The sequence below is a fragment of the Pantherophis guttatus genome, chromosome 12, assembly GCF_059756535.1.
Source record: "Pantherophis guttatus breed Tessera chromosome 12, ASM5975653v1, whole genome shotgun sequence".
Taxonomy (NCBI): domain Eukaryota; kingdom Metazoa; phylum Chordata; class Lepidosauria; order Squamata; family Colubridae; genus Pantherophis; species Pantherophis guttatus.
Window position 1 is genome coordinate 26,469,213 of NC_142074.1, and position 27,467 is coordinate 26,496,679.

The following is a 27,467-nucleotide window of genomic DNA, read 5'->3' on the forward strand; positions in this document are numbered from 1 at the left end:
TGAAATGGCTTCCTTGGCTCCTGCGAGAATTACGCTCCATGTGTCCAGCTTTCCTTCAAAGTTGTGGAGGGTGGGCCACCAGCCCCCTTCCCACAGGTGCTCCCTGGGATGAAGGGGTGAGTTTAGGCTCCGGCTTCGCTCCTTTGGGCTCGGCTCAAGCCGGCCTTGGGCAGCAAGTGTCGCTTGTGGCTTGTCGTCATCAATGGCCTCAGCCCCGTCGGTCGTGGGGAGTCCAAAAATGATGGGTCAGGCCAAGCCGGGCATGGGATGGTCTGGCACGATGGGCAAACACACACAGGCCACTTGTGGCACTGATGGTTCTAGACTTGTGCAGCGCACATGTGCTTCTGCGGTGTGCCTAACTTTGTGAGATCAACCAGCCCTTGTGGATGCAGCCACACCAGGTGTCTCCTAGTGGCTGGGTCTACATCAAGAGACTTCGGAGGGGCCTTTTAAGTATCTTTGAAAGTTTCCTCTGCCCTCCAGGTGAGCATTTTCCAGCAGGGAATATCTGTTCCTGCCCTACTCTCCTCAGCCCTGTGAATCGCTCTAGAGAAAACTGTGGTGTCCAGTAATTGATCTAGCCATCGGACGCCTGATACTCTGCCAGGGCAGGTGGAAACTTTGTGTGTGTCTTCCATGCACAGTCCATGTTCCGCTGGCCTGCAGAAGGGCAGTGAGTCCCAGGGCTCGGTGGACCATCAATTTCGTTGCTGGACCAATCCCTCAACATTCCTGCCCAGCGCACTGCAGCTGCCTGAAAGCAAAATTCTCCTATGCTTGGCTTCAGTCCCAGGGGCCCCACCTCGGGGCAGGCTGCTGCCGGGGGGTGGGGGTGGGCTTGAATTGATCCTGTCTGAAGTTTCCGCCCTTTGATCGTGCTTTGGAGTTCAGCGTGTGGCACATGAGGAGCAGGCTGGACCATGACCTCCGTCTTTTGAACATTGATGGCGAGTCCAAAGTTGTCAAAAGCCAAAGAGAATTTTGCCATGCTGACTTGCATCTCTGGCTCCGAGCCAGCATTCAGAGCTGGGATCCCTTGAATTTCCACCTTTGGTCAAAGGCAAGGGAGGGACCCCCGCCCACGGGGGGGCTGGAGTTTACTGGCAGCAGTGCATTTGCTGTGACATTTATATCTTAGTGCAGTTCAAAGCCTGTTTTTCCTCATCACAAAAACACTGTGCAAAGGGAGAGCGCAACTGGCTCCAAGGTCACCCCCCCCACCCAGAGCTGAGGGCAAATCAGACCCTCAGAACCCCTGGCCTTCCTTGCAGGGCTGCAGTTTGTGCCAAGCATTTTAATCAGGGGGAAGCTGTGGCTTTACCTTGGGGCAACAGTCTGCAGAGTTATAATAATGCTGATCTTACTAATGCTTCTTTGCCATTTAATTAAAATCTGCCCGGGATCAAAGGGAACTTCAGAGCAAACCAGGCATTCTGACACGCACAATATTGCACAGGGTTCAAAAATCAAGCAGGCTTGCCACGCCCCTCCCCCCAGATCTTGCACCCTAATCCAGAACTAGTCAAAATGCCCTTCCAAGGCAGGAGAACATCTCAAAACCCACTTCTGGAAATACCGTTCGTTAAAGCTGGCAGCTTGTCATACAGGAGGGCAGAGTAAAACGGCTCTCTTGCAAACTCCAGTTTCTGGAGGGGGGGAGGAGGGGGGCAGACACCAGACACAGGGAGCCAGCTTGTGGGAACTGAGACCCCTCATGGGGAGATGGGGGCACAGGTCATAAGGCACCTTCAGCCAACATGAGAAGCCGACAGGCCAACAGCACCCTCTGCTGGTAGAAAAGGGGAATCACCTTGCACCAGCAAAGCAAGGAGGGAGCCTTCCTTGCCTGGCCCGGAAGGGAGACCCGGGTTTCCAGCCCTGGGAAGCCCAGGGTCCCCGATGAGGCCTGAGGAACTTGGGGGGCTTCTTCCAGACAGCAAGGTGAGGACCCCTTTGCAAGCAGCTGACCAGAGTGCAGACAGAACTGGCAACTGGGCAGGCTGGCACCACAGGCTGAGGAGGGCTTTGGTCAGAGGCCTTTCCCAGCTCAGGGCTCTCCTTTCCCAGTGAGGACGCAGTAGGAAGGCTGTCCTGAGGAGGCAGACACCCCCCACCCCCCCACCCCCCGGGCCAAGTCCTGCTGCGCCATGGAGGAGGAGGAGGAGGAGGAGGAGGAGGAGGAGGAGCCAGGTGGCCCAGAAGGACAGCTGGCTGGGGAGGGGTGGGATGAGGGAGTCACATTCTGCCCCATTTGAGACATTTGCGGCCAGCTGCAGAGAAGCAGCTTTGGGAGGGGGAGAACCAGAGTCCAAAGCAGCTCCGCTTCCCAGCTGCAATTAAATCTCACATACGCACACCTGCACAGCAGTGGTGGGTCTCAAAATTTTTTACTACCAGTTCTTTGGGTGTGGCTTGGTGGGCGTGGCAGGGGAAGGATACTGTAAAATCCCCATTTCCTCCCCATCAGCTGGGACTTGGGAGGCAGAGAATAGATGGGGGCGGGGCCAGTCAGAATTTTTACTACCGGTTCTCGGAACTACTCAAAATTTCCTCTACCGATTCTCCAGAACTGGTCAGAACCTGCTGAAACTCACCTCTGCTGCACAGGCACCTTTGGAAGGACGCCCCCAGATCTGACCAAAGTGACAGAAAGGAAAGCATAAGATTCTCAAAATCTCAGCAGAGGGACCGCTCCACCCCACCCCACAGCGCCCCCTGCTGAACTATATACAGAAATGCATCCAGCTGCAGGTTGCCAGGTTCAAAATTTATCCGCCTTATTTGCCCTTTCTGTCCTTGTAGGCAGAATTGGGAACCAGCCCCCCCCCTTCCCCCACCTGATGGGGTGTCACAGTTCTGCGTTCCGCAACTTCTTCCTCTGCCAAGCCCCTCTGCCCCCCTCCTCCGCCAAGCCAGGATCTCTTCCGAGTAGGGCTCTGGGTGGGCAGGAGTTCTGCCATACTTTGATCGGAGCGGCATTCCTCCCTTCCCCAAATGCAATAAAGTTTTAAAATTCAAAAAAAAAGTTGATCTTGGATTCAAAGTGTCTCTTGAGAGGAGAGCTGCAGTCCTGAGTGGGAGTGGGGTGGGGGTGGGGCAATGCAAAAGGACAGCTGTGCGCAATCCACCCAACCCTGCCTGGCCCCTCCAGAAGCAAATCAGTTCCGCCTGTGGGGCCATAATTCAGACACAGACTTTCTTTCAGTGCTCATAAAAATGTAGTTAAAAGCAATCAACCCCAAGCTCACCCACCCTCAGCCCAGCACACACACACACACACACACGTTACATCCTAGTATGGTGCGATTTCTGTTCTTGTGCTGTGAGCAAGAAGTGCAGGGCAAGACCTTGGAAGTGCCTGGCCACGTAGAGAAGGTCCACTTGCTTGGGCATGGCACGCACTCCCCCAAGGAACCCGCATTCGGCAGTTTCCTGGCCTGGGTCCACTGCAGAAGCCCCTCTGAACGATGATCCGTCTCTTCCCACAACCCACCCATGTCCCTTGCTTGGCTCCGGATTCTTCCAAGACCCTGAAGCTTCCCAGCCACAGAGACCGAAGACCAATCTCGGGGGGCGCAGATGGCACAAAGGCTCTTTTCTGGGCAAATCGCTGGGTCGGTGGCTCTTGCCTGGCAGCCGAGGCCCCGCAGGGTCCAGCTGACCAGGGAAGCCGCTTCAGGGGCTGATGGGACACGGGGCTGTGCACCCCCTGCCCTGCTCACATCATGATGTGCCTCCGGCGGTGCAGAGCCAGGTGGTCGGAGCGCGAGAAGCTGCGGTCGCAGTCCGAGCAGCGGAACGGTTTGATGCCTGTGTGCTTGCGGAAATGCCTGGTCAGCTCGTCGGAACGAGCAAACTTCCAGGTGCAGCCCTCCCAGGTGCATCTGTAGGGTTTCTCTCCTGCAGGGAGAAAGGGGAGAAAAGGCATGGGACCATTCGCTCGGTTTGCGCTGGGTGCATTTTGGTCCAGAAAGAGAGAGAGAGAGAGAGAGAGATGGGCCTCAGCTGCCCAGGAGGCTCCCTTGGGTCACTCTCTCCCCACCAGCCCCCAGCCCTAGCCCCAGCCTTCCGAGAGGACCCACAGTGGTAGCCAAAGGATCACTGTGCTTTTCTGATGTGGGCAAAGTCAGAGAAAGGAAAGGTCACCATCCAACCTGCCCACGATGTGGATCCGGCAGGCAGGCAGCCCCCTCCCATCCCTGGGCAGGACAGAGCCTTCTGCACTGGAAATGCTGAAGACCAAATCCGGCCACTTTGCAAATCAAGGTGGGATAAAAATAAAGAAAGGAGCAGCCAGCTGGCCGGCTGATTGCCTGGTGCTGATGCAGCAGCTAAGAGCTTGCATGCTCGGTCCCCCTCCCCTTTTTGGCAGCCTGGGCCATCCTGGGAGGAGAAAGAGCAGGCTGCCCTTTCAAGACCCTCCTCTTTTCCTCCTTCAGAATAAAGGCCTTGCATGCAGGGCAAATGTCTGCCTGCCTACCACCTGTGAGATGCCCCCAGCACAAGGCAGCCAAGTGTTTTGAGATCAGGCCAGCTAAACAAAAGATGCCAGGAGGGAGGCAGCTGGTCTGCGCCAAGGACAGGAGGGAAGACACAGGCCCTGGCGCAGCCTCCGGGAGCCCACAGGACATGGGTTTGGGTGCCAGCCCAGCCAGCCTGGCATTCCAGGGGCAACAGAGTGATGCAGACAGTTGCCAAAGGATGCGCTTTGGGAGAGAGAGCAGGTGGGATTGTGCAGGGATGGGGGTTGCTAGGAGAATCGGCTAAAAGGATTCCAGCCTGAAAGATGGAACAGGTTGCTAGGAAACGTATGTGGGAGGATCCGGAGACCGAATCCGTTGCTAGGATGCTTGGTGGGCAAGGGGAAGAACTAGCAACCCCAGCCCCACAGGAGCAGAGCAGGCTGAAGAAGGGCTCAGAAAAGCCACCTTCCATTTTAGCAGGAGGGGGAGTTTTGCAGGTGGGCATCCCTCCGCTCGAGAGGGAATCGCTGCAGCCCGTTCCCAGGTCCAGCCCACTTGGGTTTGGGAAGGAAGGAAGGAAGGCCTTCACACCGGTCTGGAGCAGCAGGAACAGTGAGCGATCCAGGTGCCTGGGATCGCCCTCAAACCAGTGGTGACATGTAAAATTTGTTACTACCGGTTTTGTGGGCGTGGCTTGGTGGTGGTGGTGGTGGTGGGTAATGTGACTGGGTGGGCGTGGCCAACTTTTTTTTTTTAACTTTTAAAAGCATTTTTCCTACAACCTCTTCGGCCGAAGAGGTTGTAAAAAATGCTTTTAAAAGCCTCTGATGATCCCAGCTGAGCTGCACGATCATCAGAGGCTTTTTTTTTTAACTTTTAAAAGCAGTTTTTTGGCCAAAGAGGTTGTAGAAAAAATGTTTTTAAAAGTAAAAAAAAAAAGCCTCTGATGATGGCGCAGCTCAGCTGGGCATGGGGGGGGGCAGGGATTTTTGCTACCGGTTCTCCAAACCACTCGCCGCCATCGCTACCGGATTGGGCGATCCGGTCCAAACCGGGAACATTTCACCCCTGCCTCAAATGCTCCGTGTGGAAGGAAGCCAGAGAGCGGCACCAGGAAGTGGCAGCAGGATCCGCACGGTCTGAAAACCACGCCACCAAATTAGTCTTGGCCCTTCCAGAGGCACCTGGGTGCACCTGCTTCTTCTCCATCCCACTCCCTACCAGCGATGGGAGCGCCTGCCTGTCAGGTCCACCAAGAACCTCCTGGGGTTTCACTGGAAAAAAGGGGAAAGGGATTGTAGGCTGTGGGCTGCCTCGCCCCCTTTCTAAGCTACAAAGCTGCCCGGTGCTTGTAGGCAAAGCTTCTCCCTTTGGGCAGCCCTTCCAAACTCTGCCCAGCTCCAAAGTGCTTTTCCAGGATGCAGGGGCTGACCTGGGGCTCATCCTGGGGCCTTCCCAGAGGGGTGGCGGAAAGCAGCAGCAGGAGAAGGGCAGTGCCAGGTGAGAGGCAATTGGTTCCCAAGGTCCAGGAGATTCGAGAAAGGAAGGGAAGGGAAAACCGGGGAGGCAGAAGGCAGAGACCCATTTCAGCTCTTGTGCTGCTGGGATTGGCAGTCAGGCAACTCTGAGCGAAGAGGGCAGCTCTGCCAGACGTTCTTGCTGGGGCCTTCAAAGAGACCCGGTGGGGCCCAAAGGGGCAGTATGTGTCTTAATGGCTGTTGAACCCCCCTCCCCGGGGGGTGGGTGTCTCTGGAATGTAATGGGCCCTGAGGAATCCAGGGGTGATCCTGAGAAGAGTGGGGCCACAGGGCAGTGCACCCACCGGTGTGTATCCTCCGGTGTGCTTTCAAGTGGGAACTCTTGGTGTAAACCTTGTTGCAGCCCTCGAAGTCGCACTGGTGGATCCGCCTCTTCTTCAGGTCGGGCGACTCCATCCGGGGCAGTCGGCCCCCCGAGGGCCTGGCAAAGACATTTGGAGAGCCACAGCCGGTGTTCAGAGGGTGCCCCGGAAGCACCACGTTTCCCGAGAGTGCCTGCCGGAACCACATGCCCAGCAGGATCGGGCCCCTCATGCGAGCAGCGCCCCCTCCCTCCGCCTGGGCCGTGACTCACTCTTTCTGTGGATCAGGGAAGGAGGCCGGCCCGCTCTCCGAGGCACTGTCCTCGCTGTCGCTCTGGATCTCCATGGGGCACATGGAACTGGGGTCAACTTTCACTGCCGGAGAAACAGAGACCCTGTCAGAATTCAGGCTGGCAGCTGCTCAAGAAACCAAAGACCAGCCTATCAGAGGGGCAGCAGGCCCCCTGGCCAACAGCAGCAGGCACAAGTGCCAGGGCAAAGGACTCCGATTACAACCCCCACCCCCACCTCCCGTTCAGCTCCCCCACTCCACCCCCTGGAAAGACGCAGCGTGACAACCTTGTCCTTGGCGCAGAGGGGGCCACTCCGCTTCCAATGCATGGGGGTTCATTATTGGGGGGGGGGGCTCCCCTATTTGTCTTTCTTCTCAGGGGGCATGTTGCTTCCTCGCCACTGCCAAGCAAGGCAGGGCATATTCAGCCCACAAGGGAGCCTGCAAGCTGTATCAAGCCCAGCATTCCTCTTCTGCTCGGTCGTCTCCCCTGCCACCCCGCCCCAGGAAAGGCAACTCCGTCCTGGACTGCACAGCCTCAGATGCCCACATGGCAGCCATGCCCAGAGGAGACATCCAGCCTTACAGCCGCTGCCCCCTCTTTCCACATGACCAGGGAGGGAAGGTGCCTAGATCACCTTTGGGTGGTCCAGACAAAGCTGCCCTCCAGCTTGGGTGAGTTGCACCCGAGTAGCCAGAACAGGGAGGCTCCCACTGCAGGCAGCAGGAGGGAGGCCGATGTCTACCCTTCCCAGTCCTGGGAAAAGTGGGGAGATGGCAGGCAGAACTCACCAGATCCAGCGTTCTTGCCGTCTCCTCCGATCAGTGGCACTGTGATGGCGGCTGTGACGCCGTCGCTGGGCATGGTGGTGTAGACCACAGGCAGAGACTGTACCACCACTGGGATAGTCTGCAGGTTACCCATCTTGCTGGGCAGGTTGACCGAAGGGATGGTGTGGATGACGTGCAAGATCTGCTGCCCGCCACTGCCCTGCGTGGACGCCAGGATGGAGCCGGGCGAGAGCACGGCAGGGATGGCTGAAGAGGAGCCCAGCCCGACGGGAGACATGGAAACCACGGGGGCCGGGGGTGCAGCTGGCATGGGCACCGAGCGGATGGGGGCAGGCTGCAGGGAGCCCTTGGGCTTATGGAGAGACAGATCCACTGGCTCGGCCTGCGGCTGGTTGCAGTCAGTGGCCAGCAGCTCTTCGGGGGGCTCCGTCTTGATGTCGCTCAGCAGCACCGGGGGTTCGAGGGAGCTCTCCCCCAGCAGTGAGGAGGAACTCATCCTGGGCTTGGCCTTGCCGTGGGCTGGCCCTGCCAACTGCAAAGAGGAAAGGAAAGGAGCATAAAAGGACCCCAGCCAGAAATGGATTTGCGTGCTCGGGAACAGCCCCTCCCCACATGCAGGAAACCCCTTAAGCCATCCAGGCTGCCCATAAAACCTCCAAAGGCCTCTCTGATTGCAAGAGACTCCAAGCAGAATCTGAAGGAGGAACCCCTGGGACCACACGCTCCTGCCCCCAAGGGCCTTGGGAAGGGGGACCCTCAAAACCTGACCAATCCAAAGGCCAGGAGGGAGAGGGCCAAGCAAGCTGGAGGGGTTCATGCAAAGCCGGGGTGTGGCAGAGGCTGAGGAGGCCCAGTGCCCACCTTCTCGGAAGGACACCCAGTCCTTGGATGGGAGGCAAACCTCCCAGCCCCCAAAGGAGCAAGCTGCTTCTCCAGCTGGTGTGGGTGGTGGAGGCAGTCCAGATGGGCATTGGCCGTGGGTCAGGGCTGGCCCAGGCGGGGTGGAGAAGAGCTCTGTTCCGGCTGGGCAGGGGGCAAGGGCAAAGGGCAGGGGGCTGCATGGCTGCTTTCCAAGTGCTTTGAATGCAAAGCTCCAAAAGGAGAGGCCTCCCTCTGGGGCTGCGAGACCCGCCCAGGAGTGGTCAAGCCAGCAAGGCCCACACAAGTCCCTCCTCTGGCAGGGCGAGGCAGGTGTCCTTCCCCCAAACATTCTAGATGGGCTCAGGCTGCTGGTTTGTCCTCCAGCCTTTCAGAATCCGGGACAAGCAGCATCCCTCCTTCCCTTCCTTTCCCTTCCCTTCCCCTCCTTCTTCTATCTCCCTTCCCTTCCCTTCTTTGTTCTGAGCAGAGGACAAGCAGGCTGTGCAGCTTTTCTGAGGGAGCAGCCCTCTCTCCTCCCCTCCCCTTTCGCAAGCTTGGCTCAGGTGTTGCCACCCCTCCCCTTGAGCATGGAAATCCCCAGAGAGGGGGGCACCAAAGGGACTTCGTCCTTCTGTCCTGCTCCTTGGGGCACAGGCTGCTGGGGCCCCTCTGAGAGGGCTGCAGTGCTGCTAAACCCAAGTGGGCCCCTAGACTGAGGATGAGATTAGGCCGTTTGCGTGGAGGGGCGAACAAACCAGATTTTGGTTCCCCCCCCTTGAGTTCTGACGGGGCTGCCAGGATGGCCAGGTGACAGCTGCAGAAGGTTGCCTCTGCCAGAGCTGGGTCACTGCAACCCCTGTGAGGGGGAGACAGCCGTGGGGCAGAGAGCTCCACTCTGCTCCCCCAGGGAGACCAGGTGGCTCCTCTGGATCGGGATGCTGCCGCCTTCTGGGGCTGCCCCTCCATCTGTAGCCTCAAGGGGTTAAGTCTGATTTTCAAGCCTGGCCCACAAGTGTCCCCATTGCACCAGATGCCCTCGGGCAGAGGAGGCCTGACTGCCCAGCCTGCTTCTATTTGCAGTTTAAGGCTTGCAGGGGCGGAGGCGGCAGGTGCCATCTCAGGGATTTTTTTTACCAGCTTTTTACGTAACAATCCACATATAATTTCTGTCCTTAAAACAAAAAGGGTTATTAAAAAGGGCCCTGCTTTCCCACTAGGCTCGATGCAAGAAATCCTGCAGGGTGCAGAATCTTTCCAAGGGGGCCACAAGCCAAGTCAGGGGCTTCTTCCTTGCCCTCCCCTCCCCGCTCCTCTGTCAAGCATCCCACAGCACCTGCTGCTCTGCCCTTCCCTCCCCCTGCTGCTTTAATCTGCAGCCCGCCCCCCCACTGCCCCTCCCTCCCCTCCCCTTGGCCAACAGCTCCTCCTCCACACACACCCTGCGTGGAAACCCTTCAGAGGAGTCAGTGGCCAACACTGCAGAACCTGGATTCTGGACTCCCTTGGTCCCAAAAAAAGCCAGAGAAAGAGAATTACGGCCTCCTGGCTTTGCAGTTGCCTTCCCTGGTTTCTCCCGCAGAGAATCAGAACCTCAGCAGGAGCCTTAAAGGAGCCTCGGCAGGAGACCGGCAGCCCCTGCAGCCCCCCCCCTTGCTGTGCTCCCCACGGGCCACGGGAATTGCAGGAGTGCAGAGCCCCTGGTTCTCCTCCTGCACAGGGCTTGCTGAGCCCTAGTTAGTGAGCGGGACAAAGCCAGCAGCTTCACACAGGAGCCTCCATGGCTGTTTGGCCTGAGTCAGCCCCCTCCTCCACCACCACCACCGAGGAACCCTTCCTTCTCTGAGAGGGTCAATCTGGATGGCTTGGAGAAGGAGCCCAGGGAGGCAGCCCCACTCTCCCCGCCACCCTACCCGTGCTGGGCAGCAATCTGAACCACGTGATCCCTGACACCAATGCCAGGGAAGCGAGAATAGGGGCTGTGGGGGGGGGTACCACTCTTGCTTGTGCTCAGGAAGGGGCAGGTGTGGGGAAGCAAAGCTGAACCCCCGCCCCGCCAAAGTTACAGAAAATCCATGCTCCCCCTCTAGACCAGTTGTCTGGGCTCTTCTAGGTAAGGAGGCAAACCTTTCAGCTACCGGAAAACACCTGGGGGAGGGCACCGGCCTCTCCCCACCAGCCATCAAGGGTCAGTGAGCAAATTATGGGGGGGGCGGGCGATGTAGCCCCACAGCAGTGTCTGTCATGCTTAGCCCAGAGCAGGAGGAGGAAGAGGCGGGGGAGGAAGGAGGACCCAGCACTAGGCAGAACCTTTTGAGGAGCAGCCAAGAAGTCACAAAGGGGGGCGGGCTAATGAATAAAGGCTGCACAACCCATGAGCCTCCGTCTTCCAGCAGGGAGGTGGGGCGTTACTGCTCCTGAGCCAGGATGGATGGAGTTGACCCCCCCACCCCCCACCCTCAAGGGCAGCCCTTTTGGCAAAACTAAAGGGATCGAAGTGTGGAGGGGCCTGAACAACCTCCAAGTTGTGAGTCCTCTCCTCTGCTCAACTCCTGAGAAGGGCCTGCAGGTCTGCCCCCAGGTGGCCTCTGCCCGTTACTCCTTTATCTTGGGAGGGGGGTGGGGCAGACAGGAAGAAGCCCACCTGGCCAGAAGTTGAGTCTTGAACTGGCATCGGCCACCAAAGGGCATTTGCAGACACCGCGGTCCTGCACCCTGTCCGTCCATCCGTCCATCCATCCAAGGGGTGCTGAACCAATCGGCCTCTCTTCAGTTCGGAGCCAGGGAGGGTTAATCCTAAGGCCACCCCTCACTCAGACACCCTTCCTGCCTCAGACCTGCCGCTACTCCCGGAGGCCCCGCCGCCTGCCACGGAGGCTGCTACCTGTCAACACATCAGCTCTTCTCGGAAAACGCGGGGAGGCTAAGCGGGGGTGGGCCCTGAGAGCGAGTGGCAGCCTGGCAGCCCCTCAAACGGAGGCCTCCAGGCGGCAACTGCCCAGCCCCTTCGCTCCCTCCTGCTTCCCCCCACACTTGCCCGCCTTGTGCCCAACCGGCCCGGCCAGCCTGTGGCGGCCCAATACAGCCGGCCTGCTCCGGTGGGCGGCGTCCCATTGGGCCAGGTGGGCCAAGCGCTCCCCTCCCCCTCGCGACCTGCCGCCGGACGCCGCCGGGACTGGGGAGGCGCTCCGCCTCTCCCTGCGGCGCACTCACCTCCCAGGCGCTCTGCGCGGCGCTCGACCTCTCCGCGGGCAGGATCATCCCGAGCCGGCAAGCGGCGGGGGTGGGGTGGGGTGCGGGGGCTTCTCCGGGTCCGGCGGCGGCGGCCCCTCCTGCTCGCTCCGCAGCGGGCTGCGCTCTCTGGCTTCGGCGCCTGCCGGATGGGCGGGGGGGAGGGGTGTGCCCTCCTGGCAGCCCCACCCTGGGGAGGGGTCCGGCCAAAGCGGCGGCGGCGGCGGCGGCGCTGGCGTTCAGGGAGCTCCGCCGGCCTCTGCGCGACTTTGGCCCAGCCCAGGGGGGGGGAGGTCAGTCCCGTGGCCGAGGCCCTGCAGGTGGACGGACCCGCCCCGGGTGGGGAAGGGCAGGCGCGCGAAGGGCCGGCCGGATGCGGGTCATCGGCGGGACCGGCTGCCAAAGTTGCTTCGCCCTCCGCGTTGACTCGCGAAGGAGGCTGGCAGAGGGAACCGTCAGCCAACCGCGCGCGCGGCTCTTTGCTCAGCACCGGGGCCAGGGACCAACCAGTCCCCTCCCGGGCCACGGAGCCCGCTGTTTTTGGCGCGTCCGCGGGACCCTAACTGACCGCCCCCCCCTCCCCGAGAGTTGCTCTCGCTTTACCGGACGGCCAGGCGTCCCTCGAGAGAAAGCGGGTCCAAGAGGAGAGATCCCTCCTTGCCCCACTTCGCGTTCATTGCGCCGCCCCCAGTTTCCTCTCCCGGGAAGGCTATCGCCCCCTAGAGCCCCCCCCCGCCTGCCCTTCCTCCCCCCCTCCTCCATGCAGCAAGTGTCACCAAGAAACCTAAGGCACAAAAACACCGGCACCGGCCCGCCCTCCCTCCGTCCCTCCCGGCCCTCTGGTGTGGCAGGTTGGGCGGGGTGGGGGAGAGGCCTGGAGAGAAGGGAGCCCCGCCTTTGCTTTGACCTGGGCAAAGAAAACCTTGAAGGGGCCCTGCCCGGGAGTGGCCTATGGGTCCAGTTTGCAGTTGGTAGTGGCCTCTGGGTGATAGGTTGAAAGTCCCCACAAGCCGTTGGTCCAGCTAACGCCATCAACGCCATGTTCTTCTCCAGGTAAAACACCAGCTCCCAATTCCCCAGGTGAAGCCACCTGGCCAGAGGTCTTTGCTCCGTGAGATGCTGCTCATCCTCTGTGCAACTTTGGGGAGCCCATCAAGTCCTTGCAGGGGCTGCAGCAAGTGGCACTGCCCAGCCTCGGCTTTCAGTATCCACTTGGCCCTGACAATCTCCCCCCCTTCCCCCAACAGGCATCCAGCTGAAAGGAAGGGCAGCTGCTAGGCCTCAAGCTCTCTTCCACCTGGACAGAGAGAAGTTCCCAAAGAATCAGCTGCAGCCCCTCCCCCACTATTCCTGCTTTTCATGGGGAGGGGGCTTGGCAGAGCCAGAGATGAGTTAATCTTTTAACTGGCAAAGAAATTAGGGGATGCTGTGCTTAGAGCCCCACAGGGACAGGAGGCTTCCAAGGGTTGGTACCCTGCTGTGCAGGATCCTCCCTTTTCTACCTGCTTAAAGCGGGGGAGGGGAGGCAGTGAATGGAACCGGATCTGTCTTCTCCAGCCAGAATGCCCTCATCCCCCAGATGAGGAACATTCTGCACAGCTTCTGCCCACAGGTGGCTCTGGCATTGATGTACCAAGACCACGCCTGGCAGTTGGGTTCTCCCCAAAGGTCAGGCACCCCCTCCCCAAGAACCCAGGGCTTTCTTCCCACCTGTGAGCCCCATCTGAAATAAGTTGTGCTAATTTAACCAGCTGAAACCCAGGCTAGGTATATCCAGGTGGGAAATGCTGGGCAGCAGGGCCTCTCCCCTCGCCCTCTTCTGCTCTGGCCGTATGCAAAAGCACTGCACCAGAGGCGCAACTGCCAAGCCGTGCCCGATTCTGGAGGCCAGGCCGCTCTTCCAAGGACAGCCAACATTGAGGGAACAGGAGAGCAACGGGGCGGAGGGGGGGGGCAGGCCAGCTGGCAGCCGGGCAAAAGTCCTGCCAGGCTCCCCTCCCCCAACTCGCCTCCGCCCAGGGTGGACAGGCAATTCCTGCCTGCTTGGGTGAAGCTGCACACCAGCCCCCGCCCTGCCCCAGGCCAATCACTGGAGGAGCAGCCCCACCCCTCACAGCAGGCGGCCTCCTCCCCAGAGAGCAGAGGGCGTGGGGAGGGAGGCAGCTGAATGGGCTGGAGCACATTCTTCCAGCCCTGAAGTGGAGGGGGGGGTGCAAGTCAGGCAGTTCTAATTTAGGAGGGGGACACTCCTTCTTGGTGGGAGGTGCTCTGGGCAGGATTCCCACCTCCCTGTGCCAAGAGGACACCCAGCCTCCCACTCTGATCCCAATCACAAAAGAGCAAAACTCCCCCTTGCAGCGTCCCCGCCCACCCCCTAAAAACTCAGCTGGGAGGTTCCTCACCATTTGGGGGTGAGAATGTCACAGAAACTTTTGACTGCACTCAAATACAAGCTTAGCCCAGTGTGAAAAGAGGGGCTACAAAGGTTGGCCTTCCCTACTGGAGAAGGCCTAGGTGACCCCAACTCTCATCTCCCAAAGGCCCAGGAGGTCAGCCCCTCGGAAAGGAAAGGGTCAAGATTCCAGGGGCGCATGGGGCAGCCCCACCCTCTCCCAAAGCCCCTGGTGCTGGAAGAGGGGGAGGTTTCTACGCCGCCCCTCTTGAGCCAGCGGAAATCCACTCCACTCCGCCCCTCCCCCACCCAACTCCTGGGGAGCTTCTGTGCCGCTCACACCCCCTTGCACGGCTAATGCTTGTGCTCAGGAGTGGGCTGGGGTGCTCTGCCACTCCAGCCGTTGCAGCAGATTTCCCACCCTGGCCAGGGGGCCTTCCCCACAGCACTATCACAGGCACTTGAACGGTCCAAGCAACAACCCCCCCCCTTTTTTTTTAAACGAGGAGAAAGCAATTGTTCATGTGCAAAACTAATGCAGAGTAGCAGAAAACGCCGGGAGCCGCTTAATGCTGCAGCCATGGGAAATCAAAGTGAAGGAACGTTGCAGACACCACAAATGTCACTTCCGGGCCAGTAGCGGTTTTCACTTACCTTCGCTACTGGTTCAGAACTATGAGTGCGTGCATGCGTGTGCTCGCTACCGATTTGCCCAAACTGGGGCGAATTGGTAGAAACCTACCACTGTTCCGGGCACAGGAGAGGCGAAGAGTGGCCGGGATGCCCAGGTGACGCCCCAGGGACTCTCAGGCTAGGGGCTGATCTAGAACTCCCAGAGGGGGCCGGGAGTGGCCTGTTTCTCCACAACTGGGAAAGAGGGGCTGCATCCTCTGCGTACCCCTTCCTTCCATGGCCTGCAAGCTGGTGGGCCAGGAGGAGGAGGAGGCTAGAGCTGGCCACCCCCACCAGCACAAACAAGGCCTCCACCCACCCGGAGAAGCTCCTCTCAAGGAGCCTTTCTCAGCTCAGCCCCCAGTGGTTTCCCTTTCCTTCCCTTCGCGAAGCAGAGATGCTAGGAACCAAAACTTCCAGCCGGGGGGGGCACAACAGGCTCAATTTTTACCCCGGGGCCCCCGTCCCCCCCAGACCCAAACAAAACGATCTGAAACAGCTTGCAGACTGAAAGTCAGGCCAACCCTCTCCCCACAAAAGCCGCCTGGAGAAAAAAATCTGCATCAGGACGGGGACCACAATCCCCCTCTTTCTCTCTTCCTACCCTAGGCTAGTGGTAGACTACTTCCTGGTATGGAGGTTTCACTTTCAGTCCCAAGCACTCCTGCTGTTGTGGAATGGTAAAAGAAAAAAGCCCCCGTCTTTTAGAGAGCCACTGAAGTGAGGGGCCTCCACGTTTTGCAACAGTGAGTTTCAGTTCTCGCTTGCAAAGGTCTCTCCTCCTCCCCCCCTCCCCCCCCCGCTTGCCCAGACAGAAGAGCTCCTGCTTCCCCTTTTCCCATATAACCAGAAGACCCAGCATAGCTGCCTTGGCTGCCCTGGAAATGGGGGAAGGCAACCCCCCAGGAAGGATCCTCCCAGCCACAGAGGCAAGAGCAGACAGGCGGCAGCCACTGGTACCACTCCAAAGGATGCTGCAATGCCTCCCTATGCTATTTTGTAAGCAGTAGCACGGATTCCCCCTCCCCACCCCGGAAAGCCTTAAAGGGGAGGGGGCAAGCCTTCTTGGCTGGGGCTAGCACGTCCCCTGTGGCCTCTCCCACCGAAGCAGAGAGCCGTCTCCAACTTAAGGGAGCCTCATAAGAAGCCAGGAGCTTTCCAGGTCCATTGCAAGCCAGCATTCTGACTGTAGGGGCTGAATGTGCACCAAATACTAGCACACGGATTTCAACGAAGAAAGCAGGCCAGGCTTTCCTGCTGGGTGAACCAGGCATTTGGCTGGAGATTAACCAAAGAGGGTTTGCAGAGGCACTCGCAGAAGGCCCCAATCCTGGCTGGAGTCCTGCCCCATGCCAGTTACACATTAACCTCCACACCAGCAGGGCACCAAATCTGGCTTTTCTCTCTGTCCTCTGTTGGCTTCAGGGGCAGGACAGGGTCCGGGAGGGGGACAAGGCAGGTGTGGAGATCAAAGCCCTCAACTTCAGGCACCTTGCACCGTTGGGGAGGGACAATCCGCTTTCACCAGAACTTTAATATTTCATTGGGAAAAGCCATCCTATCTGAAAGCTGCTCGGGTCGAAGCAACCCCCATGGCTGCAGCCGATGAGCTACCAGGCCATGCCTCCCCTGGACACCCGTTTCTGCCCGGTCCTCGCGAGGACAGCTCTCACACCGCACAGAGTGAAGTGGCCAGCACCAGGGGCAAAGCAGAGCCCCGAGGACAGACAGGATGCCAGCAAGCGGGCACACTAACCCAATTGCTGGGAGAGCCACCAGCAGAGAGAGGGATACTTGGGCACCCACCAGAGTTCCTTGCCTGCTGCAAAGTGAACGGAGGCTGGTCTCGAACCCCCATAGCCTGAGGAAGCACCAGGGAGACTCCGCCCTTCCACTGAGGCCCAGAAGAAGTGCTTCCAGGCACCCCCACTCTTGGCCAAATCTTTGAACAGGAAAGACACCCCCATCCAAGGCAGAAAGGCAGCCCCCTCACAGTCCCCCTTGAGTTTCTGGAAGGAGCCCAAGTCTTTTCCTTCTGCTCCAAAGACTGCCAAAGCGCCAAGCAGACCCCATCCCCACTGACTGCTCCCCCCCCACTCCTGATCTCCTGCCGACATGAAACGTGGCCCCAACCACAGGTCCTGCAACAAAGGCAGGCTACGCTCTGCGGAGGCCCTGCACAAGGGGCTGTTCCTGAAAAGCTGCAGAGCCCACCTTCCCTCCGGTGGGTTTCCGCTGCAGACAGAGGAGCCCCCCTTAACTGGGGGGGGGAACAGGAAGGCTCCTCCACTGCACCTCCACCAGCGAGAACTAGTCCAGAGGAGCAACCACTGGGCAATAGCTTGAGCCGGGCCAGGATTAATAAAAGGGGAACTGCCAGGCGACGCCCTGCCCCACCCAGGGCCGAGGGACCGGCTGCCGCGCCAGCCAGGCTCGCAGCAGATGGGAGAAGGGCGGCACCCCCCATCCTGAGCCCGGCAAGGCGGAGCCCCAGATACCGCCTGGCTGTGAGGGACACACCCAGCCGCTCTGCTGTCCACACCTCCTGCAGGAATTTCCTCCAGCCCAGCCTTGCCTTGCTCCTCCGCCAAAGGAGACGCTGGCAGGCAGACGCAGATGGTGCTGAGAGGCAGGGAGGAGGCAGGTGGCCAAGCCTGTCGGCACGGTTGCCTAGAGAACTCACACGCCCAGCAGGGACAGGAGCTGCTCTGCATCCCCTCCTCTGCCATGGGTCCAGCAAAGTCACTGGTGGGACCAGGTGGGCACCTGGGAGGCAAGCTCTGGGCCCACCTGGCAGGCAAGCGACACCTGGTGAGAAAGGGGGGGCACATGGCAGAGGAGGGGGTGCAGAAAACACAGAGCTTGGAAGGTGGCAACCCCTCCCCTTCTGCTTTTAACACTAGGCTGCTCTGGCTTATTGTTCAGCTCAGCTGGCTGCATTTCAGAGCAGCTGGAGAGGAATTCTGGACACAAAAGTGGACAGAGAGATTGGGGACCCAGGACTTTGAAGGGATCTCTTATCCCAACCCCCTTGAGGGGGAGGAGAGTGGAAACTGTGGCAAAAGCGTTGCCTCCCCCTCAGATCTCCCCGAGAGGAGAGAGATCCCCGAGGTTGGAGTGGGAGGGTTTGCAATCCAACAGCCTCAGGATCCCCCTCGTTGCCCCCAAGGACAGATAAATGTACAGTAAAGCAGGCAGGCAGCCATGGGGGGGGGGAAGGGTGGGGGGGATCAGGCTCACCGTGGCGTGTCACTGGTTGCATTCAGAAAGCAGGGATCAAAGGGGAAAAATGAATCTGGCTAACTGAATGGAGTCCAACTGATAGAACCGGCCTCCTTGGTTCTTTCTTTTCATGCCTGTTGCATTAACTAAGGAAACGCAATGGAAAAGGTTCAGAGCTCCAGGCCAGGGCTGCTTCAACAGCATCAGCTCCCAGGCAGTGAGGGGGAGAAGCACCAGGAGCCGCTCCGGGCAGAGGCAGCCGTGCCAACTCTCCGGGCATGCTTGGTCATGCCAGGGAACTTTCGCACCTGGGGCCAAAGGTCCTCCCACCAGAACTGTCCCTCTCTTCTGCCCACAGATGCCCACAGCCGACCACTCCGACCACCCATCCTGCCCAGCCATCTCAGACGTGTAAGCAAGTGGCAGAGAAGCCCATGGAGGGGCTCTAAAGCGACTGAGAGTTAACCCCCCACCACACAGGTGTGTATTGAGGGGGCTTGTCTCGACCTGCTTAATCTGCTTTAGAAAAGGACCCCCCCCACTCCCGGCCAACTGCGCTCAGCTCCCAAATGAAGGGGGTGGGGTGGAGGAGGGTCTCTTGAGGGAGAAGCCTGGAGGAGCCCTGCTGAACCCCTCCTGCCTGGCCAGGCACAGCTTCCTTGGCTTTGTGGGGAAGGTGTGTGAAAGAGCCGTTGCTAGGCAACTACAGGACACCTCCAGGGATGGTGTGGGGAGCAGAAAAGAAGATTCAGAGGCTACAACTGCTGCAGTTGCTGCCACCCTCCTGGAGGGGGGGTACATGCCAATCCCCAGCCCCTCCCGGCTGCCCATGAGGCAGAGGAGGAGGGCTCCATCCCACCCTGGACCACAGAGAATCTCTGCTGGCCAAGAGCCAACCAGCATCATGGGGAAGAGGCGGGGTGGGGTGGGGTGGCAGGAGATAAAAGAGAAAAGCCAGGGTTGCTGCTGGGGGGGGGGCAAGACCAGCTCACCTGAACCACAAATTTACCCAAACGCCATTGCAAAACAAAGAAGATTTTGTACTAGTCAGCAGCCTGTTCTCCCTCCCCCACCCCAATCAGCTTTTGCACCCCCAAAAGCTGACTGGGCAGCTGGAAAATGTCCCCCTTTCCTAACTCCTGTGGGGGGGGGGATGTCGTTCCAGATCAGAGGCCAGCCTCCTCCATCTTCCATGCATCTGTCAGCAGCTTCAGACGGCAGGAGGCTGGATGGCCTGAGGAATCGGGAGAGGGAGGCACTTCCCACCTCTGGAAATTTGAGACTGGCAGCAGTAGGAAGCCTGAGTGCCAGCCCAGCCCCATAGCCTCCCAACGGATGCTGGCCACCCTCTAACAGCAGCGCCGACTCAGCGGCCTCCCGGACGGGCAGCACATGCTCCGTTAATCCACAGCACCCCCGTGAAAGCCCCTCAACTCGTGGCTCTCATGGCCTCCAGCATCAACCGCGGCTGGACTCTGTCGCCTTCTCTGCCCCCGGAACTTGAGGCTTCCCAGGAGGGATTATCAACCTCGCCTGGGGGGGGGGGCTCTTGCCACCTTCCCCTCCCCACCTCGAGCAGCAAATCAAGAAGTTGCTGCAAGTGACAAACAGAGAAGCTTTTGCTTTAATGTCTGCATTTATTATTTTCAAGCACTGGGCTCTGGTGATGGTTGCACTAGAAACCAAGAAACTTAACTCTGTGATTCTGTGGGAAAAAGAGAAATCAAACAACAATCACAAAGGCTGCTGGTGTGACACAGGAGGGCCCCCAGGACTGTTCTGCTGCAGGAGAAGCCCCTACCAGTCCTTGGATGTGCACCCCAAGAGAGCCGTTCCCCAGCAGCGGAGCCTGCCCTTCTGCTCCCCAACAGCCCTTGCTCTGCTCCAAGGCAGCAGGCGGGAACCCATGCCCGTCCTGGAGAATGGCTACCCCAACGGGGCACCCTGTTGTCCCGCAACCTCTCCATAACGCTGTTCCCAGCCTTGCCAAGTATGGAAAAACACAGAGTCCCCCTCCGCCCAGCTGCAGGCTCTGCTGCTCAGGGCTGCCTCTGCATGCCAGGCCTTGTGCTACGGGGCTGGCTCCGTATGGGGCACGTGGGCAGAGCCCTCCAGCCGGCGGTGCCATCTGCAAAGGGGAGACGGAAGGAAATGCACTGCCCTCCGCAGGCAACCTTCTGCCACCCCTCAGCCGGCACCCCCTCGCAGCAGGGCCTCCTCTTCCCAGGGCACCTTTGTTTAGCTGCAGGCAGCACCTTCCGAGGAGACCCCCCCCCCGGGTGCCACTGGGCCTCAACAGGTGGCCTCCCTGGCAGCGCCCACACTCGCCAACCCACTTCCTCCCACATTGGTGCTGCAACCAAGGCGGAAGAGGGCTGAGAGCGGTTGTCTCTCATTCGGATCCAAAAGCAGCTGCACTGAGCAGGAAAGGGGAGGGGGGGTCCCTGGGAAAATGTCCTGCTTCTAAAGCTGTCCTGACTGGGGGGGGGCGGGGCGGGGCGGGCATTCAAACAGCGCTTGGCTGGGAGAGCTGCAGCTCCATCCCGGGGGTGGCAGGCTAAGCCCGTCCAGAGGGCACCCATTGGCAAGGCTGGGCTTCTTCTCAATTGTCCTCATCATGCCAAGAGGGGGCGCTGAATGGCGGAAGGCCCCCTCCCCCTCACAGATTCCTCCTGGGTGGCCCCAGTGCTCCCAGCAACCAAGAGCCTCTCAGCTGAGCATCTGCGGGACTGAGACTGACCGCCCCCACCACAGGTGGCCAGGCTGGGCCTACGGCCAGGCTGGGAGGCCCCCCCAACGTGCCCCCCCATGTTCCGAAGGCGGAGGGTGGAGCCTTCACTTCCTTTCTCCCAGATTGCAAGAAACAACAGTCCTGGAGGGCGGGGGAGGGAAGGGAGGGGCCACTCAAAAGGGAAAAATGGCCCCAAAGGGTCCCCCCAGCCTCCAGAGGCAGCACCAGAAGCTCCCAGAAGCCACACGGAGACCAGGCTCGATGGAAGAGCGGCTGGCCTTGGATGGACGTGGACTGTCTCAACTGAGGCCCAGATCTCTAGGGAAATGACCCCTGGGAGCCTCCCCCCACTTTTGGCTGAGAGTCACAGGAGTGCCTGGTGGGAAGAGGGGGCCAGAGGGCCCACATGGCAACTTAGGCTCACCCTTCCTCCCAAATCTTGTTCCCCGAAATCCCCCTACTCTGCATGAGTGCCCCCCCTTCATCTTCAGCAAAAGTGGGAGGAGTTCACTAGCAGGGCCACACCCCTTGGGATCAGGAGACACCCACACCCAACGCCCAGAATGTGCCCATCCACCTGCAATATTCACAGCTGAAAAGCAATCCCTTGGCAAGGCAGCTGCTGCTGGGCACTGGCACACTGCTTACTGGGGGCACCAAACAGGACAAGGGAAGCCTGTGGAGGAAGTTGGGGTGAACGTCTGCTGCACAGCGATGGGATGGGCACAGGGAGTAAGCGAGACATAAGCAATCGGTAACCCCAAAGCACGAGAAGCAGCAGAAATCTCTGCACAGGTTCAGGCCTCAGGAATCTGACAGGGGGAGCCCGGAGCAGCCCTTGGAACCCCCGCCAAGATCCAGCTGCCCCAGGCAATGCTGAGCCTGCCACCTTCTTCCCACAGCATCAGGTTAGATGCTCGGACAGGACTCGCCGGTCCTGAGCACAGTGCCAGCCCACCACCCTGCCTGAAAAACAGGTTCCGGGCCCAGACGCTCCAGAGACGGCCCAGCCCAGCAAAAGAATGAGGCAGCCCCTGCGAACTGAGCTGGCCCAGTTAAGGGACTGTCAGCTCGGGGCTGCTGCCAGCCCAAATAGATCCCGGATCCTTTTTTACATGGTCCAGGGCAGCTGAGCCCAGCAATGCACACAAGCTCTGGAGCCACACCTGGCACCCGACCTCTCCCCGGCCACCTTTGGGCCCACCTTTGAGGTCGGCTTCTCCAGAGATGCTGTGGCCAGCGGCTCTGGGGAGGTGGCTCTGGGCAGTGGGGCAGCCTCCGTGTGAAGGTCCAGGCAGCCAAGGACTGCAAAGGGAGACCCCTCTGCCCTGTAGCTGGGGGAGTCACTCCTATTTATAACTTCCCTACTGCCTGCCCGTGAGCGTTCATGGCAGCTAAAAAGGAAGCAAAGACCAGAAACAAATAACATTAAAGGAATTAAAGCCTCTCCTCCACTGCCAGGCAGCTGTACAGTAGAGGGTGCCCCTTTCCCCTGGCACAGCACATGGGGGGCATCACTCAACCACAGGAGGAAGAACCAAGAAGGGGGCACAGAGCCCTCCCCGGCCCCTGGGCACAGAAGCCCCAAGTGTCAGGTACCATCTTGGGACAACGGGGTGTGTGGCTTTCCCCTCTCCCTCCTGCTCTTCAGGCAGACCACCTCTGGGGCAGCTCCCCCCCTCCAGGCACATCCTTCCTGCTCACGGCTGTGACCTTCCAAGCACATCAGTGGCTCTGCTTCCCAGTGCCAGAGGGAAGCAAGGCCCAGGAGGGGGGCAGGGGCAGCTTTGAATGTGCCCACCACAGCAGGGGTGAAGACTAGCAGGTTCTGACAGGTTCTGGAGAACCAGTAGTGGAAATTTTGAGCAGTTTGGAGAAGCAGCAAATACCACCTCTGGCTGGTCCCAGAGTGGGTGGGAATGGAGATTTTGCAATATCCTTCCCCCAGGAGTTGGGTGGGAGTGGAGAATTTGCAAGCCATACCATGCCTACCAAGCCATGCCCACAGAACCAGTAGTAAAAATATTTGCATTTCACCACTGGCCGGGGTGCAAAGTGCCAGAAGAGGACATCTTCCCCATCTTCCTTGACGACCCACATCTGAGGAGTAGCAGGGAACCCCATCCTTAAACAGTAGACTGAAACATTGGCACACTTCTTCTTCTGATCATAAAATAGATGGACCCCAATGGAGAACAAGCGAACGACCTAAATGCACATGTGTCACCTCTCCAGGGCCAATCCCAGGTGCTGCTTGTCACCTTTAAAGTCCTTCATGGCTTGGGACCAGGTTATCTGAGGGACTGTCCTTTCCTAGTCACATCTACCTGATTCACCAGAGCAGAGAGGAAGGGAATGCGATGGGTCCCCTCCCCTAAGGAGGTCCATTTAGCGGGACCCAGAAGTAGGGCCTTCCTCCCTGCAGAACATGATCCCCATGGAGACAAGACGGGCCCCCATTTCGACACTCTTTCAGAACAGCCTGAAGATCTGATTTTGCCAACAGGCCTGGGGACCCCAGAGTGGAGTCCATCGACTGGCTCATTTGACTGGGGGTTGTCACTAGGGGGTGGGGGGTTGTTTATTTTTTATACTGGGTTTTTACTGTTTGTAAACTCTTCTTCTGAGTAGGTGTGGCCATATAAATTTCCCTAATAAATAAAAAATAATCAGATGAAATTCTTGAAGACTCTACCTTAGAACAGGCTTTCCTTCCCGATTCCTTCATTTCAGAATGCTAAAATACATTTCTTTTCAAAATACGTGGACATTTTATTGCCCTGTCAAAGCTCACCTTCTCAAAAGTAAAACAAAAACAAAAACAAAATTAGAATATAGGGACATTAATCCTTTTTTATTTAGAGAAAGCCACAGGGAGAAGGAGCAGGCTATAGCACAAAAATGGTGCAAAATATTTTAAAATCTCTCCTGCAACTTTAGGCCACGCACAAGAATTCAGCTCAGATTAATATATTGGAAAATTCCTGGGGCTCTGCCAGGCAAGCGGACACAAGGCACAGTGAACCTTGGTGCTGGGCACAAACCTCAGCTTAGAAACAATCCTGCGTGCGGGTAGCCTCTGGGCTCTTCCAATGGCACGGTGGGGACAGGCCACAGGCCACTAAGGCTACCCAGCACGGTGTAACTTCCAGATGTCTAGACCAGCATTTCTCAGCCTTGGCTATGGTATGGACTTCAATTCCCAGAATTCCCCAGCCAGCACAGCCGCTACCAATGCTGACAATTCTGGGAGTTGGAAGTTCATACCTGTGTGAGGATGACCAGGTTGGTCCTTTCAAACTGCCCTCTCTGCTGGGATGGCCTGTGCTCCCACTCCAAGCCAAACTGCCCCGCAAGGTCAGCTGCAAGACAAGATAAGACATCTTTCTACGTGGGTCTTCTCTGGACAAACTGCCAGAAGGAAGGCCAGCTTCTCCTGCCGGCCAGCCAGCCGGCTGCCGAAAGGGCCAGAGTTCACTAAAAAAGGGAGCAGCCAGAGTGACTGGGGAAGGGGCAGGGCAGGTGCTGGGCTTGCCTCAGGTGGGACTGCATCAATGGCACAGCAGGAGCCCCGCACACAGGCTTCCTGGCCCTTCCCAAAAAGCAGGAACCTTTCGGGATGGCACACGAGCTGGCCTCCTCCTTGGAATGTGTCTGCAAGGCACAAAGCTCTGCCTCCTCCGCACTTCTGGAAAAGATGGGCACCAGCACTGCCCGAGCCCATAAGGGCACATCCCCCAGATCCGAAGACACACTGCTCAAAACAAAGCAAAAGCCTCTGGATTCAAGGACGACATTCGCCCGTAAGCAAGAAGAGGCAGAGGATGGGAGAGGAAGCAGAGCTGCATCCCCAGATACGCTCAATGGGGAGCGAGGAGGGGAACCAGCTCACCTGGGGTATTCTCCAGCCAAAGCCCAGAGCCCTCCTGAGGGCCCACAGCTGTAGCCCACAAAGAAGCATCTCTTAACGCTTCCATTCCTTATTCTAAGATAAAAACACAATATTCGTCTTTTTTAGGTGGTTGCCATTTCACCAAGGACGAATGGTCACGAACGACAGAGAAAGGCTGCTGAGAGGCCGTAAATTGGAAAGTAGGTTAAGCCAGGTTTCCCCTGTTGGGCTCCTGCCTGTGCAAAGAGAGAACAACCCTTAATGGTAGCAAAGGACCTCTGGAACTCATGGCCACCTCAAAGTGCCAACCTGGAGAAGTCCCACCCCTTCCTAGAACAAAGCCACTCCAGAGGGCCTCTGGCGGAGAAAGGCAGAAGAAAGGTTAGCAGGGCAGTACAGCAGTTAGAGGGACTGGATCTGGGGAAGAGCCCCATCCAACCACAGGGCCCCCAAGACACCCTGGACCACTCTTTCTCCCTCAACCCACCTACCTACCTCACAGAGGGGTTGTTTTGGGGATAATGGAAGGAGAAGCCTCCCCACATACTTGGACCTCTCAAAAGCTGGCCTTGGTGGCTTCCCCAAAGGGTGCTTTGCTTCATGGGCCCCTGGGCGCCAAAACTGATGCTCCACCCTAGGCCGTCCATAAACTGCCCACTGTCAAAACTCAGCCTCTTGAATAGCCCCACAAGCTTAGGAGCCCCTTGGGCTGCTCTGCCTCTCCCGGAAGCCACAAAGCAGTCTGACCCAAAGCCTTGAAGATGGGTGGCCAAACAGCCCAGGTGAGGCCCTCACTGCACCACTGGGGAGCCCAGATGCAGAGATGCAGCTGGGTTCATGGAGACCTTTCTGCCTGGGGGAATCGGGGAAGCCCCCAAAGTTCCCCAGCCTCACTTCAGTTATTGCTCAGGGAAAACCCTCCTCAACCACCAGGCTCCTCCCCGTGGCCTCCCTGGACGCAGTGGGTCAGGGACCGGTGAACCCAGAGATCAAGGGGGCCTGAACACGAATCCCAGGACAGAGCGCAGACGGAGGGCCCCCACCCCCATGCCAGCTGCACACTTGGCACAGGTCGAGGCCAAGCCCTCCGCGGAGCCTGGGCTGCTGGCCTTCCACAAAAGGCAAAGGCAAAGAGCTGCTCACCCAGGAGCCAGGGCGGGGACCCCGAAGCGGGAAGGGGCAAAGAGGCAGGGCAGGCAGCACGAAAACCCCCGCTCAACTTTCTCCTCCCATCCGACACCTGCACACTCCGCGCTGCTTTGGGGAGCAGCTGCAGCCCCTCCCCGCCCTCTCGCAAGAGAAGCCTTCAGAGCTGCTCCCGTCCGCTCCCCCGGCGGCCGCTAGAAGCCGCGGGCCGCGCAAGAGCGCTCCTGCGCGAGTGCAGAGTGCTCCGCGGATGGGAGAAACGCCCAACCAGCGCCATCCCACCCCCGCGGCCGCCTCCCCGCCCGTAGCGCCCCGCCCACCTGCTGCTCGGCCCCGCCCCCTCGGGCCAGCCAAGGCGGGTCCTCCCATCTTCTGCCTTCGGGGACCCGACGCCCACAGGCGCCGGAGGGGCGTCGGGGGCGCGCCCAGCCTGGCCAGCTGTCAGCTCCGCCGCAGCCCGGGAGCGGCGCAGCGCAACTGCGGCGGCCCGAAGAGGCGCCTCCGGCCGGGAACAGCCCGCGCTCCGGGGCCGCAGCGCCCGCCAGCCTCGCCCAGCCGGAGGGGGCCGCTGCCGAAAGGGCCGCCTGTCCGCTCGGGGCTCTCTGCGGAGCCGCCGCCGCCGCCGCCCGCCGGGGCCAGGCGCGCTTCCTGGGGTGGCGCCGCTTCCTCTTCCTCCCCCACCCTCCGCCCGGCCCGCCTCTCCGCCCCGCGCAGCCTTACTTGCCGTTGCTCCTCCCGCGCGGCGGCTGAGCGGCTCTGGCGGCGCCGGGGCCGCTCCGTCCGTCCGTCCGTCCGTCCGTCGGCCGGCCGGGCTGGCAGGCTCCGCTCTCGCCTCTCGCCTCTCTCCTCCCGGCGCGCTCGGCTCCTTCCCCCCCAACCGCCAGCCCTGACCCCACCCAGGGCTCCACCCAGCCGGGCTGCCCGCGCTGTCAATCACCAGCCCCTCGCAGGCGGCGCGGCCAACTTGCTCCCGGCGGCTCCGGAGGAGGCTCGGCGCGCGGGTGGGGCAGCCCCGCCCCGCCGTCTCCGCACGGGCGGGACGGCCGCCGCCTCCATCCGGAGCACCGGCCGCCGTAGCTGGGAGGGGCCGGCCGCTCCGCCCTGCCTGGCTCCGCCTCTGCCTCCCGCGGCCAGGCAGGGAAAGGCCGGGCGGGCGGCCAGGTGAGCGTGGGCGGGGGGCGCCGCTGCCTCCCTCCTCCGCGCTCCGGCCCCGCCCCGCCCAACAAAGGGCTCGCCGGGCAGGCCGAGCCGGGACCGGGAGGCCTTCCCGGGATGCTCGCGAAAGCCCCGCCGGTTGCGGAACCCGAGCGGAGGGAAGCGGCAAAGCTCCGGCAGGGCGAGCCGATAGTCCTGGAAGCCAAGGAGGCAGCTGCGACCCAGCGCCCAAGCGAAGGAGCTGGTGGGAGCTTTGGCCCCTGGCAGACGCTGCATCGATCTGCTGCCAGTCAGGCCGAGGTCAGCTCTGCAGCTCAGTTCCCAAGGAGCTCCTGCCAGTTCTCTTGCAGCCCCTTCCTCTGGCTTGGAATAAGCCCCTCGCCCGCAGCAAGAGAGGAGCCTTGCTTATTTGAGCTCTGCAGGCAGGAGGCCCATCAGCCTCCCCGGGTTTTCAGGCACCGGAGCAAGAGAGCCCAGAATCTCCGAAGGGGAAGGAAGGCAGCCTGCTGGTTGCCCTGCCAGAGGGACTCGGTGCAGAAGGTCCCAGGTGAAACCTCTGGCATCGCCCACCTTGACGGATTAGGGCAGCTTCTTAGGGTAACCGTCGGCTGCGAGACTGGCCGTGTGAAGGTTGCCCTTTGGGTGCTCTCTGGCTGAGTGGCCCCGGGCCAGAGCCCCTGCTGGCCTCCCTGAGCCAAGAAGCCCTTCCCTCCTGGGGTTCAGGGCGGCGGCTGCTTTTCCCGCTGACGTGTCCCAGAGGACCATTGGGGGTTAAGGG

The 27,467-nt window shown here is 59.8% G+C and overlaps 1 protein-coding gene and 1 long non-coding RNA gene across 4 annotated transcripts; one reads left to right on the forward strand and one right to left on the reverse strand.

Moving 5' to 3' along the window:
* Positions 1–1,367: 1,367 nt before the first annotated feature.
* On the reverse strand, positions 1,368–26,701 carry KLF8 (KLF transcription factor 8). 3 transcript variants are annotated; one of them, XM_087877651.1, is made up of 6 exons: positions 11,462–11,622; positions 10,893–11,132; positions 7,391–7,922; positions 6,579–6,681; positions 6,289–6,425; positions 1,368–3,903 (listed from the first exon to the last, which is right to left on the reverse strand). In XM_087877651.1, exons 2-6 carry the CDS (start codon positions 10,920–10,922, stop codon positions 3,722–3,724), a joined length of 984 nt encoding a protein of 327 aa, XP_087733777.1. In that variant the 5' UTR covers positions 10,923–11,132; positions 11,462–11,622; the 3' UTR covers positions 1,368–3,721. The 3 variants fall into 3 exon arrangements, with proteins under 3 accessions (XP_087733777.1, XP_034297648.1, XP_034297645.1); XM_034441757.3 differs by lacking the exons at positions 10,893–11,132; positions 11,462–11,622 and adding an exon at positions 26,255–26,701; XM_034441754.3 differs by lacking the exon at positions 10,893–11,132 and having other exon boundaries at positions 11,462–12,175.
* LOC117679638 (uncharacterized) lies at positions 4,865–19,393 on the forward strand. Its single transcript, XR_004595423.2, has 3 exons — positions 4,865–4,963; positions 18,124–18,245; positions 18,931–19,393. It is a non-coding gene; the product is annotated as an uncharacterized LOC117679638 (long non-coding RNA).
* Positions 26,702–27,467: the final 766 nt, after the last annotated feature.